At 40.9% G+C, this 14,876-nt stretch overlaps 1 protein-coding gene across 2 annotated transcripts in view; it reads right to left on the reverse strand.

The window, feature by feature from the left end:
- The window catches only part of CACNA1D (calcium voltage-gated channel subunit alpha1 D), a 398,008-nt gene that overhangs the window by 315,069 nt on the left and 68,063 nt on the right, over window positions 1-14,876 (reverse strand). The window contains exons 1-2 of one of the 2 annotated variants that reach the window (XM_054033681.1): window positions 3,482-3,548; window positions 886-1,204 (exon numbers count right to left, since the gene is read on the reverse strand). In XM_054033681.1, the coding sequence (XP_053889656.1) occupies window positions 886-1,204; window positions 3,482-3,518 (356 nt within the window). In that variant the 5' untranslated portion in view covers window positions 3,519-3,548. Of the gene's footprint in view, window positions 1-885; window positions 1,205-3,481; window positions 3,549-14,876 lie in introns of those variants that run through there. The other variant, XM_054033680.1, reaches the window with a different exon arrangement.

Raw genomic sequence — 14,876 nt, forward strand, 5'->3', positions numbered from 1 at the left:
TTTGCCACCTGGGGATTTGATGGAGGGATGTGAAGTAGACAGAAGTGAGTGGACGGGTTGGGGGATAGGAGATGTTATCTCGGCTTCAACAGAGGAGTAAAAATTCCACACGGCAGGTGAGGAAGGAAGGGGCTATCTGGATCACCAGATGCATCAGTCAGCCTGGGACAAAGAAATTTATTTAATTTAAAAAAAATAAATATGTAACCATATAACTATCTTTTACAAGGGCATGTACAGAATATTCTCTAGGGACAAAATGATTTGAGTGTGTTTTTTCTTGGGGCAAAATAGCTGGGAAACATACCAAACCTGTGACCTTGCTTTTCTCTGTACATTTATGTTTCATATATTTACTTTAATTAGGGAAATGAAATTCCATGTAATGCTGACAGATTAAGGGATATAGTCTCATTTTGATGAGCAGGGATTTAATGTAACTACCATTAATATCAATGGGTTACACATGTGCATATAAGTGCATCAACATGTGTTATCTCCCCAACAGTTAAAAATGCTTCCACTGCCAGGAACACTATTATTTTAATATACAATTTCTTAACTGTAAAAGAAAACCTGAAACCTAAAACATTACAATACATTGTTTAAACCAATGACTTTTTTTACCTAGACACATATCTATATGAAAATTAATTTCATATTTTTAAAAATGTAAAACTGTGAGACTGCTATTTATTACAAATAAAATACTAAATATAACCTCAAATCCAATACCATATAACTTTACAACAAAATAATTTAAATACTGTTCTGCTCCTGTTCCAAGGCCTCATTGAGTTTTTGTGCTGTCCTAGACAATCTCTCTGACACATTTGGAATATTGAAAGAACAAATGGTAAAAACAAAATTGCATCAAAAGGATACTTCCATTCTACTAGACTAATGCAGGCTCTTCGTATTGGGTTATTGAGGGATAAACAGAAAAGGGCACGGGGTGGCCGACTGTTAGATGTATTACCCTGTTTTTTGCTCTTGGCATATTGCTGGCGTTTTCTTTGGGACAGAGATCCTACAGGTTGGGCTGTGGTGGTGCTCATAGTTTGGGCAGCCTTGGCTTGTCTAGCAGCATCAATTGCAGCTTGCCAAGATAGAACAGTTTGCTTGGATGGTGCTGAACTGTTTGACTGAATAGTTGGTCCGTCACCAGGGAGAGGAATTCTGGTACTACTTGCATAGTTTGCCTCTGCAGAAGGAAAAAAAAAAGTCATTTCGTTTTAGGTTTTTTTTACATACAAATATAAATATAGTATTCTAGATAAAAAGGATGGAGCTATTTAAATAACTCCTGATGTTTCCTTTTTACACATACATTTTATATATATATAGTAGGCTCCTTCCACCATGAGAAAGATACAGGAATCGGTATTATAAATGTCAGCTAAATAGGACTGTCAAGATATGTGCTGACAACGAAACACTGTTCATCTTGACTCCTCCACTTGAAGCATTGTACTGGAGTTTTCCAAATTGGATGACAGCTTGCACATCATCATATTTATATCTAACAAATCCTATCTTTTGTGTGTGTGTGTGTGTGTGACTGACTTCGCTAAAACAGCACAGTATTCACTATTTCCCCACCCCCCTCATTTTGGTCAAAACAAATTCTAATAGTTCAGAGTATTCTGAATCATTTATCAAATTAGAAATATTCTTGTCAAGAAGTTAAATCCTTCACCTTTCTGCATTCTTAAAAAAGGAAACTACATGGACACTTCCCTCCAATAAAAATTCAATAGCCTTTGATGATAAACACTTCCAAAAACATCAGTATCCTCCACATTGTAAATTGACATACTGAAAACCGTCCAAACCTTTTGAAGGGAAAATAAACTACAAATTCAAAATAATAAACCATTGAAATAATCTCATCTAGGTGGTCAACAAAGAAGGCAAAACAGCCCTACAGAGCAAGGATCTCTGTCTTGCAAGCTTCCCGGCTGAAGCAGCAGAGTCTAGTACCAATGGCACCTGTCAGAAGGCCATATCCCCTCCCTCCCAGTAAACTCAGAACTTGAAGATGTCTGTGGGGGAAAAAGATGGAAGGTTGGCACAGGATATGTGCTGGAAATTAGGGGAGAGAATGACACTCGGGCAGATCTGCCAGAGCAGGAGATGGAAATATTATCCCCTGATCGTTCACCTGACATAAAACAGATAAAAGTTCCATTTGCAAAATCAACACCACCCCCTACCCACCCACCCACGCAACCTCAGCGAGGCACTAAAAAGCCTGCCCTGTGCGTGTGTGGGTACGATGGAGATGCGGATAGAACCGGGCCTCAGCTGCTGCTGCTTCTCTCCTTGCCCAACTTCGTGCTGGGGGTGTGCGGGGAGGGGGGAGAAGGGGGAATATTAAAATGGCTCCCTAGGCTGGCAGCTGGGAAGAGGTCATTCCTGGATCTAGCCTACAATATTTCCTGCTGCACCAGTGGCTCTCCCACGAGATGTGACACAAGAGACAGGGAGAGAGCGCGAGGAGGTGGCCATCAGACCGCACTCGGCACATCAACAGCTGGGTCCATTGCTAGGTTACACGAGAGAGAGTGTGTGCCTGCCTCGGGTTAGTTTCACACTGACAGTTTCACCTGACTCGTTTTCCAACGGCCCCATTTCTCCCCCCCGCCGGCCCTCCGCCTCCCTTTCTGGCATGCCATGCAACGGGACTCGGCACAAATCAGCCACCATCCATCTGCCTTTAAATCAAGCATTGAGAATGAAACAAAGCCCGAGCGTCAGGGTTCCCCGGGGGAGCCCGAGGGGAGCTCCTGCCCTCCAGCACGGCCACAAGCCCAAACTTACTGTTAATTTCAGGAGGGGTGGATCATTTAAACCCAGCCCGGGGGGGAGCAGCAGCGCCGGAGCCTGTTCGCAAAGGAGATTAACACACACGAGCCCCATGTGTCGTCTCTCTCCGTGCGCTCCCGGCAGCGGCGCCAGGGGGAAGTGGGCTGAAAGCAGCGCATGGAAAGCCCTCACCTGCCCCTGCCCACGCACCCAAAACAGCCCCCTGCCCTGGGAAGCTGCATTTCCAGCCAGGTTTGTCCGCACGCGGAGAGCGAGACACACACACGCCTCTCGCTCGCAGCCCAACCAGCTGAGACTAATGGCCTCAGGGCAAAAGACAAACGTGTACACATTAATGAAACCCGCTCCCATGTTGGTCACACACCGAGGGCAGCATCCCTACCCCACTTCCACTTCCTTGACTTTTATCCCCATGCCCTTCCTAAATCCCCGCTATCCCCTTCCGTCTATATCTATCTTTAGCCCTATTCCCATCCTTAATCCCCCACTCGCATCCCTTCTCCATCCCAAAGCCCCCGTCTCCCTAACCTTCCCCATGCCCTACTCCGCCCCCTCCCCAATCCCCCCATCCCGGTCTCCCAAATCCCCCAGTAATCCCCTCCCCCCTCCCCTGGGCATGCTGCTGCCCTTGCTGGATGCACCGGGCTCTTACCTTCTGGGTGCTGCTCCTGCTGCTGGTGGTGGTGCATTATTCTCACTTTCTCCAGGGTGTAAACGGAATAAAAGCAGAGACTCTCCCACCCCACCCCCACGCCAGGTGTGTGCTGCCCCCTGCGCTCCCCACTATCCGACCCCCATGGTAGCGACTAATGAGAGGCGAGGGGCTGCTCCTCCTCCTCCTGCTGCTTCTCCGCTGCTGCTGCCGGTGCTGCCAAATCCCTTGGAGTTGGGGCCAACATGACACTCACATCCGGGTGACACGGGATCTCTCCATCCCTAGCAACCCGGCGGCTGCTGCTGCTCGGCCCCGCTGCTGCTCTCCCCCGCCGCCGCCACAGGGTTAACTCCTTCGCTGCCGCCGCCCCGGGGCTCGGCCGGGCTGGGGGGGAAGGCTGAGCCGCGCTCTAATCAGCCTAGAGCTACGGCCTCCGCAAATAGAACCGCGCCGGCCTGGTTAACCCTTCCATGCCCGGCTCGGTGCAGCACCGTCGGGGGGTCCCTTACTGCAGCCCCTCCTGTCCCTGCTATTTACCAGCCATAGCCTCTCACTTACCTCACATACCCAGACCTGCCCTTCGCCCCTGCAACCATACCCCAGGCCTGCCCCACACACTCACCCCCTAAGCTAAACCGGGGCCCTGCCCCACACATTCACATCCCCAGCCATACCCTGGCTGTGCCCCACACACTCACTCCCTCAGCAAAACCTGGGCCCTGTCCCACACATTCACATCCCCAACCATACCCTGGCCATGCCCCACACGCTCACTCCCTAAGCTAAACCCAGGCCCTGCCCCACACATTCACATCCCGAGCCATACCCTGGCCCTAGGATGACCAGATGTCCCGATTTTATAGGGACAGTCCTGATTTTTGGGTCTTTTTCTTATATAGGCTCTTATTACCCCCCCACCCCCGTTCCGATTTTTCACATTTGCTGTCTGGTCACCCTACCTGGCCCTGGCCCTGCCTCACACACCCACTCCCTCAGCTAAACCCGGGCCCTGCCCCACACATTCACACCCCCAGCCAAACCCCCGGCTTGCCCCACACACTCACTCCCTCAGCTAAATGTGGGGCCCTGCCCCACACACTCACTCCCTCAGCTAAATCCAAGCCCTGCCCCATACATTCACACACACGCCAGCCTTAATCTGGCTCTGCCCCTCCCCAAACCCCACCCTCTAGCCGTACCCAGGTCCTGTCCCATACATTCAGCCCCTCAGCCCCACCCAGGCCCTGCCTCCCACACTCATCCCCACATCCTATGACCCATACCCATGACTTGCCCCAACCACAGGCTATGCAAACCAACCCTTCACCCACATCCATTTCTCTCTCTGTCCCTGCTTAGCTTCAGTTAGTCATCCTCTCTCCTATCCCCATCTCTTTATCATACCCATGCTCTGCCCCAACCAGAGAAATAGGCCCTCATCCCATTTCCTTTCCCTAGCAACCAATATGGTTCTTCTGTTTTAACACCAGCCACACATACCCATTACAGGAACTCTCTCTTTCCCTATTCACAATCATATCTATGTACACAGCATCTTCTCTTCTTCACCACCCTTATATTTATCCCCCATTTCTATCTGAGTTTGTACAGTACTTTAGCCCTTTTGCCGTCTCCACATCCATCCTCCATCCTTATTGCTATATCCAGTTCCAATCTCTTTCCCCTCTCCATTGGTATCTCCCGTGTCTTTCACCTCTCAACCACTTATGAGTGGCTCAGACCATACTCAAAGACCAGTCATCAATGGTTTGCTGTCAGACTGGGAGGATGTAGCTAGTGGAGTCAATCAGCACTGGGTACAGAACTATTCAATATTTTAATGACTTAATATTCATGACTTAAATGAGTGGAGATTACGCGTATAAGATTTGAGGATGACACCATGCTGGGAGGGGTTGCAAGCACTTTAGAAAACAGGTTAGAATTCAAAATTACCTTGGCAAATTGGAGAATTGGTCTGAAATCAACAAGATGAAATTCAATAAAGACAAGTGCAGAGTACTACACTTAGAAAGGAAAAATCCAATGCATAACTACAATACAAGTACAATGCGCAACTACAATGGGGAATAACTGGCTAGGCTGTAGTATTGCGGAAAAAGTTCTAGGGGTTACAGTGGATCACAAATTGAATGAGAGTCACCAGTGTGGTGCAGTTGTGAAAAAGGCTGATATCATTCTGGGGTGTATTAACAGGAGTGTTGGATGTAAGGCACAGGAGATAATTGTCCAGTTCTACTTGGCACTGGTGGGGCCAAGTGTTAAGTACTTAACCTGTGTAGGTACTTTTGTAAATACCACTAGTGCCTAAATATCTTTGCAAATCTAGCCTTAAGTGCCTGTTACCTTTGAAAATGGGCCTTATGCTTCTAAACCACTTAAGCCACTAAAACTAAAAGTGGCCTGGATCCAACCCCAAAAAAGGGCCTCCAAATAAACCAAGGTCACATTTACCCTTCCACTTCACAAGTGTTCATTAAATTCCTGGTTTTTGTACCCTGCCAATGCTACCTCCACTTGCTTGGGCCTCATGATGGACCCCAGTACTCGCTAGCAGAGGACCCCCACTTGGATCCTTGAAATCAAATGTTTCAGGTCATTGGGCCTCTCTATCTCAGGTCCTGGCACCATGGATCCTGACATAATCCACCCTTGCCTCTAATATACAACTGTTCCTTTCAGAAACTGCCCAAACCTTAGGTAAACAGTCTCCCTGACTTCAGTGGGACTGATCAAGGTGATTTGGCCCCAACCACTAGACCAAAATGTCCAATCCAGTATGAAAATCAAAATGTCAATTTTACCAAATACTTCTTAATAACAAAAAAAGTGTTGTTGCCATTCTCTTTATGTTATTCAAGAAATGTAGTGTACATCTTCAAAAATGAAACATTTCAGTCAGTTTTGAGATGTTCAGTTTATTCTGAGAAGAAATAATATTTGTATTTCTCTTATTTATATTGTAGATGAAATATACTCATATATTGGATTGGTTGACATATGATAATTACTGGATGAAGTCATGAATTCTGCTAAAGAGTTATTTTCCTGCCTTTTTAGTAGACTGTAGTGTCTTTAATTATTTCACTAACATTGCTTTATTTTTATTATATCATTTTAACATTATTTACTGACTCATGAATGAAATGTGCGGTATTAAATTGATGTTTTAGAATGTTTATTGGCTAAAGTAGTAAATGATGAGATTGTGAATGAAAACAGCCTACAAATGAGAAAAACAAATTAAATTTCAGTGTCTTCATGTTGGCAATACTAAATATTGCTCTTTGTACTGCTGAGGCAATGCACTTCCCTTTATATTTTGAAGGGGTGAAGGGCAGGCAACCAATATACTCAGAATCACCCCCCTGTACACCATGGAATTTGCTGCAAAAATCCCTTTCAGAATTAAAACTGAGTTTCAAAAATAACTCCTCACCCAGGTATCTGTTCCCCCTTCCCCTCCTTGGACCTATTGCACAACATTAGTAAGAGAGTCATGCAGCCATGGAGGAAGCATGGCATAGATAGCATGGAGATACAAGCCATTCATGCAACAAGCCGGGATCTGTTGAGTTGACTAGACTACCTTCCTTCTCAGGATTTGGTTAGTTGGAAGGCACACAAATCTGTTCCAGTGGGGTGGTATCTAGTGTTTTACAGTATCCAAAATATTTACTTATTTTCCCCTTTCTGCACAATTGTGCACAAGAGGATGATATAATCATCTATATCGCTTCACCAAAACTTGGACCATCTCTGCAGTAATATCCAGCACTTGTTTACCAATGCACAGCAACACTACACAACAATTTACAGCAGAAAGAACAGACAAATAACACATCCAGTTGAAATGTGTCTGGGAGCTATGTAGGCCTAATGTAATTTTGTATCCTACATGGAGTTAAAAAAATGCAGCTAATCCTCCAAAATCAAATAATTCTTCCCCATGCAGTAGGCCAGCTGAAGTTAATGGCACTCTTTTCATTATAGCTACTTGTGTGCATAAGGAATATTTGAATGAGTAAGGACTCTATGTGAGTAAGGGCTTGCAGGACTGGGTCTTTTGCTGGTATATGTCACATATTTCATTCTAACGTTTTATAGAATTTCAGCTACATATTTTGCTTGTTGCTTTCTGAAGACCTATTTCTATTCTCCTAGACTGAAGGTGGTGCTGCTATTAGCAATAGGGAGCAGTTGTTTCAACATTTTTTCTAAAATGAAGCAACAACTGAAGCTTAAGCATAGCCAAAATCTGTAGTGCCTATGTCAGATCAGTAGATAACTTTCTGATGTCAGTACAACTAATGATGACGGTTTAAAGAACCTAAAATAACACTTGTCATTATCAATATAATTTATAACGGAAGCTATGAAAACTGCATATTTTTGAAATCCTTGCAAGTAAGCTCTAAAAATAGATCACGAATATATTTAAATGCGTTTTAAAATGCATAAATTTGCCACTCTATAAAAATTTATAGATCTTTCAGCTTTGTGCTCTGGCATTGCTTTTACCATACTTAAATCATAGACTCAATGTGCAATATGTAAGAAATCTTCCATAAATAAATAAATTTTTGATTTGTTCTCCACTAGAACTATGTAATACATTATACAAAAAAAGTAGACTTCCCTTGCTTACATAGATGGCCTTTTGCTAATTTGGTTAAACACAGTGAATCAATATGGGATCAAACATAATTATGTTTTTCTTTTCCTTATTTACCATTTGGAAAAAACATGCAAAATTCCAGTGTCATACAAAACTTAGATTCTATAGCCTGGTAATTTTCAAATAAGGTTACAAGAAAATATATATTTTTAAATTTTTTAATTGAAGTGAAATGCTCCATGCTAAATAGCACCAGCTAAGGATCTATCATGAGTATCTTGGAATAATTCTCTCATTTTGAGGGTTTGGTATATGGAAATAGGAACACTTCAATAATGGAAGTGGTTGCCACCCTCAAAAAGAATGAATATACAAACTGTTGGATAACATGGATGCCTTTGTTACAGATGGTCTGATTTTACATTAATTGTGCACCCAAAACTTCCACTGAGGTTTCTGGGGGGTCTGAATGGACAATGTATGCAAGATTGAGCTCTTATTCCAATAAACGAGAAAGAACAGTATCAAAGCCAAACACACTGACATTTTTATTTGCCTTCTAGGGCAGGGACATTTACCCGTTGAAACCAATGATCTACCTAAAAAGCATATTTACTGGCAACATATGAGAAACTCAGCATACGTATCATCCATAACTTAAAGCAATATTGTTAACACAAATGGTGCTTTAACTGTTTCTCATGTTATTTTGGGCTGGGTTGTTTTTATTTAGGTTTTTACTATAGATAATGAGCTGTAAACCTATCTATCAATTTTGTATCAAGCTTCATCACCACTGACTAAATTCTGCTCCCAATGGATTCAATGGCTGTTTTGCTAGTTACTTCACTGGGAGAAAGAACAGTAGTATTTGTGGCAACTTAGAGACTAACAAATTTATTTGAGCATAAGCTTTCGTGGGCTACAGTCCACTTCATCAGATGCATAGAATGGAACATATAGTAAGAAATATATATACATACAGAGAACATGAAAAGGTGGAAGTAGCCATACCAACTGTAAGAGGCTAATTAATTAAGATGAGGTATTATCAGCAGGAGAAAAAAAACTTTTGTAGTGATAATCAAGGTGGCCCATTTTAGACAGTTGACAAGAAGCTGTGAGGATACTTAACATAGGGAAATAGATTCAATATGTGTAATGACCCAGCCACTCCCAGTCTCTATTCAAACCCAAGTTAATGGTAACTAGTTTGCATATTAATTCAAGCTCTGCAGTTTCTCGTTGCAAAATTGCCACCTTTAAGTCTGTTACTGAGTGACCAGAGAGGTTGAAGTGTTCTCCTACTGTTTTTTTTAATGTTATGATTCCTGATGTCAGATTTGTGTCCATTTATTCTATTGCGTAGAGACTGTCCAGTTTGGCCAATGTACATGGCAGAGGGGCATTACTGGCACATGATGGCATATATCACATTGGTAGATGTGCAGGTGAATGAGCCCCTGATGGCATGGCTAATGTGATTAGGTCCTATGATGGTGTCATTTGAATAAATATGTGGACAGAGTTGGCATCAGGCTTTGTTGCAAGGATAGGTTCCTGGGTTAGTGTTTTTGTTGTGTGGTCTGTGGTTGCTGGGAGAGGATCAGACCCTAAAGCAGTATGGATGACTACAAACATATTACATTTTTATCGTAATTGTATTTTTGAAACAAGATTAATTTTTAATCGTCTCTGTAGGTAGGTGTGGAGAACATATACTTTTGAACACATCAAAAAATCTGTTGGTTAACATAAAATGTAAAACGTGATTTTATTCACAACAAATTACTAAGAGTGTAACAAACTATGGTTTCCCGACTAATTAGATTATTTGGCATCTTTTGACATGAAAATACATAATAAAATTGGCTGGATGGATCTCCCAGGATTCAATCACTCAGCAATACACTTTTCTTTCAGGGATTCCTCTACCTACATATGTTGCTCCCTCTATCTGCTTTCAAGGCTCTCTATATCTCTTTCTGCTACCATGTTTTTAAATCTTTGGGTGAAACCATGGTCCCATTGAAGTCAAAGGGAGTTCTACCATTGACTTTCAATGGGGCAAAGATTTTACTCTCTCTTTATCTCCAAGATTCCCATATCCTACTAGACTCCTTTCTCTTCTTCAGGCCCTCTGTTCCCCTCTTGCCCACTGTCTTTAGCTTTCTTCACATTTTGCTCCAGTGATCCCTTCATTACTAGTAAATAACTAGTTCTAACCTTATTCCTTTTTCCTTACTTCCCCACAACCTCTTACTGCTGGTTATGTTATATTCATGTGTCAGTTCTACTCACTTGGGGCCCAAATCAATGTAAGTCACTGTGAATCCTTCCACTGGCTTCAATGGGCATTGGATCAGGCCCCAAGCCAGAATTTCCAAATATTTTCACCATGCTACTTAGATGATTGTCAAGTGGTGCCAGTAGGACTACATCACCTTAAATTTAGAGAATCTATACTGAGAGACTGCAAAATGTATAAAAATATTTGTCTACATGACTAAATTTCAAACTGGCATTCAAGTAGGTTCAAAATTTGCTTAAAACAGTTTAATTCCTATTTTTAGGACTCAATACAGTGATGATTTCACAGATGGGCAACATAGCCAGCTATCCAAAAAAATTATACTATAGATAATTGAGCTTTGAAATGTCACAGTAAAATAGGCAGATGACTCACAGAATTGGCACATATACCTCGTGCAAACTAATAACTTTTATGGAAACAAGCTGCATGTCAGATTATGGAGGACATTCTGATGGGGCATCTACCAAATATTAATACTTTTTCTAATAAATGTCTGACAATCACCACTATTGACTTAATAGTTCATGATATAACTATATATCCAAGACAGACAGACAGAATTCCCTCGAACAATGGTTTTGCAGATGATGCTGTCTCAACTGATTATTTTAAACGTATTTATTCAGGGTAACAATTTTGTACAGTAATGAATACTTATCTGTCTGTTACATAATAACCCTCAATAAAGTAATTAATAATTACTTTAGAAAGATACTTTATTTATTTACATGTATAAATAACAGATAAAAGAATGCCATCCCAAACTCCAGGACCATATTATACAAAGCTTAAAATTAACATTATTTAAAAAAATAAGACATTAAACCATTTAAATCCAGTTCTGCACCTCATAATCACAATCAGATCTGTCCCCCATGTTTTATTTTCCCACATCTGTGAAGAACTACATCCATCTTTCATCCCCACATCTTTGGGGGGAAAGTGCTATGCAGCATATCTGTAAGGTTAACTAATCCAGTCTGTGGCAGACCCAGGGGAGAAATGCATTCCAGAGATTAAATGCCCTTAAAATGAACATCCAGCCAGCAGATTCTTCTCTTCTGAATCAGTATAGCAACATATACAACAGGTACACTTTAAAAGTTCATTATGGTTTTAGAGGTATTACCAGTTCCAGTTGTATTCCTCATTTATCGTTGGAATTGATAATATCTCTAAAACACAAATTAATTTTTCAACAAAACCCACTGTATTTATATAATCTTTTAGATTTAACAAGATACTTGAATGTTAAATAAATACCAGTGTATCATCAAAAATGTATTTATTGATGCTTACCAACTATTTATTCTTAAGTCTCATAAAATATAAATGATTATCAGCTTATAAGTTTTAAACATATTATGACATTTTAAATCTACATTAATGGTATAATTTGAAGTCCTTAATTAAAATAGCAATACTTTGAATATTTAAACCATCTTTCTTTCCAGTACCTCAAAGTATTTTACAAATATGGGTAAATATCACCAGTCCCATTTTAAAATATGGACACACTGATCCTGAGAGATTAAGTGATTTTAAAAAAAAATCACACAGCAAAGAACAAAATCAAGGTTTCACCATTCCCAGCTCTAACCACAAAACAATGCTAGACTCATTAGGAGGCTTAGATTGAATTTTCACCTTTTGCAATATACAGGTCTAACATATTTATCAAACTTACCTGCAGAGTTGTTCCCAAATAGATTAAATATTCCATCCCAAAAACTACACTAAAAGAAGATTACTGTTGCATGGATAAGCACTCAAAAGTCAAGAAATGCCAAAGTTAAAGTTTCACACACAACCTTAACTCTGCCCTCTTGTGTGTGTACGGCCTTCGGTTACATTATCACTTTTTTCTTTTATGGGACCTTGCTTCATTCATTGTGCAGGATGGAGCATGCTCAGCGAATGCAGCAGATATTCAATATTAATATTTATCTTCTATGTTTAATGAATCAATCTGTGCCTCAGTGACTGAATACCATCCAAACTGTACACTGTATAGGACGCAGTGATCCTCCACCGCCATACTAGGGACTGCAGAATTTGGCACACAGAAAAAAGGATGTGTACAAATGTTACATCTCCTTAAACTGGGTCTAGCAGTCTCTGGGAAAGGAGAGCTTGTTGGCTCTGCTAACTGGTGTCCAGTGACTAGAATGTAAACAATAATTAGTCATGTCACATATTTGGTGTTGACATCCAATACTCAACCACTGAACCACACAGTCAATACACAGGAGATCTAGCAACTGAGACAAAAAGCAGCCTCCCTATCGCTAAAAGACTCAATTGGGAGTCATTGGGTCTGGTTCTCTCTTGCCCAGCACCTTGTGTAGGCATTTGCTCTAGTGACTGCAAAGTAGGTGTAAAATGCTACCAAATCAGAATGAATATCCTTCCTCTGAATATCTAGGATATGCTCTATGGGCCCTTTACTCACACTAACTTTCCTTACTCATATTAGTCCCATTGATTTCAATGGAATTACTCATGTGAATATGAATTATTGCCGGACCAGGCCCTGTAAAATATATAAGCTGAAAATGTGATGGAGTATCAGGAGTAAAAGATATGAAGACAATAACTTTTAAGATACCTGAAGTGGCAATATGAAGAATATATAGCAAGAGCAGATTCCAAACTGTTCGTCTCAGAAAATGTCTTTGCTTTTGCTTTTCAGATTAAATGGTCAGTCAGTAAGAAACTTTTATAGTTCCCATATTTGGTTTAAAACAAATTATCCATCTCCGAAATCTACACTTGAACCGTGGCCTTAGTGCGCCATTAAACACATTCATACTTGTCCCAATGTGGGTATACTTCAGAGATTCTTTTTGTTGACTTTTGAATTCTGCAGGAAGTCAAGATTGTTACACTACTAAACAGATGCAAACGGGGTCCCTCCATGGAACATGATTTATGCAGCTGGCAGCACCACAAACCCCAACATGATGGTGTAGGGAAGTAATTCTCTTAAAAAGAGCACTCAGGGATGGTGGCATTAGGTTGAGGTAACGAGAAGAAAATTCCAGGCAATACACCAGTGATACATTGGCTGCTAACAGTAGTCTCTCAGTAGTCAGCTGCATTTCTCCTTATGATTTCCAGCCCTTCCATGAAGCTACCAAAGAGCTCTAACGCCTTCTTTCTCCATCAGAGATGCAGAGCATCCATCCTCATCTTGGTGTGCTTGAGCAGTGACAAATTAAATGCTATAAAATAACTGAAACATTTCCAATTCTGCATCATATTAATATTTCTGAAATAACTAACAAAGTCCTGCTACAATTTTGCTTTCTACAGCATGCCCTTGAAACTAATTGAAAACCACTGAGTGAAGCCAAATCTCAATATTCTAAAATCAACTGCCTCGTACATCTGCCTAGTTGGTGAAATTCAGTTATAGCTTTGAACCTATGTGTATACCATGGAATTTACATCCCAATATAAGGTGCTAGTTACCAAAGAAGGATGCATACCAAGATAGATATCTGCTTGATATAGCTGGCAGGTTGTCAACACATACTTCAATTTCAACTACAATAAAGCTCTTTATTATGCATGCAAAGTAAAACTTAGGTGGATTATGTCTTGCGGCTTTTCCAGTTTGCAATTGCGGAGTGATTCTTTCAAAGCACCTCTTTGTGTAGAGACCTGACCATGAAAAACATTGGACATTAATATCTTCAGTCATTTAATATGCATCCTGAATTTTTGCCTGAGGTCTTTTCTTACTGTCAACAACTAAAGGGATTATTCTTCAAAATGACTCTGAGTAAACTTGGCAAGATTTTTCTATTTCAGCATCAGAAAGGTCTGCATCATCAAATAAACTAGAGATTATGGCTATGAAAATATGTGAATTATAGCAAGAGACCAGATGCTGAAGCCATATAAAATACAAAGCCATAATCTGTTTGCTGTTCCATATAAATATAGTGTAAAAAAAAATCAGACTATGATATAGTACATGATCTCAATATTTATGTCCAACTTCTGGTCCATTCTTCTATGTTCTCTGTCTTTATCCTATACTAAACCCCAGTGGAGCTTATTTATTTGCATATCTTAACTCTAAAGAGAAACCACTAGCCTCTTCTAGTCTCATATTGAATGTAAGGATTACTAAACAAACCAATAGTTGAGTTTTGTTTAAAAGTTCAATTCAGATTCATTGATTTCGGTTTGGGTACAGAAGTTCTGCAAATTTAGAGCACATTTAATGTACTATATAGTACAAATAACAACAACCGATGAGAAATGAGTCAACCTGGATATATCTTACTGAGAAGCAACACTAGTGTCCAGCCAGTATATACTTCTAAAACACTTATTTTGGTTAGAACTATTTGGTCCTATCCTAGAGCAGACCAAAGAGAGTGTGTTACAGCTGTACTTTAGATGATGCACTTTAGAAGCTCCCATGA

The sequence above is a fragment of the Malaclemys terrapin genome, chromosome 7 (assembly GCF_027887155.1).
Source record: "Malaclemys terrapin pileata isolate rMalTer1 chromosome 7, rMalTer1.hap1, whole genome shotgun sequence".
Taxonomy (NCBI): domain Eukaryota; kingdom Metazoa; phylum Chordata; order Testudines; family Emydidae; genus Malaclemys; species Malaclemys terrapin.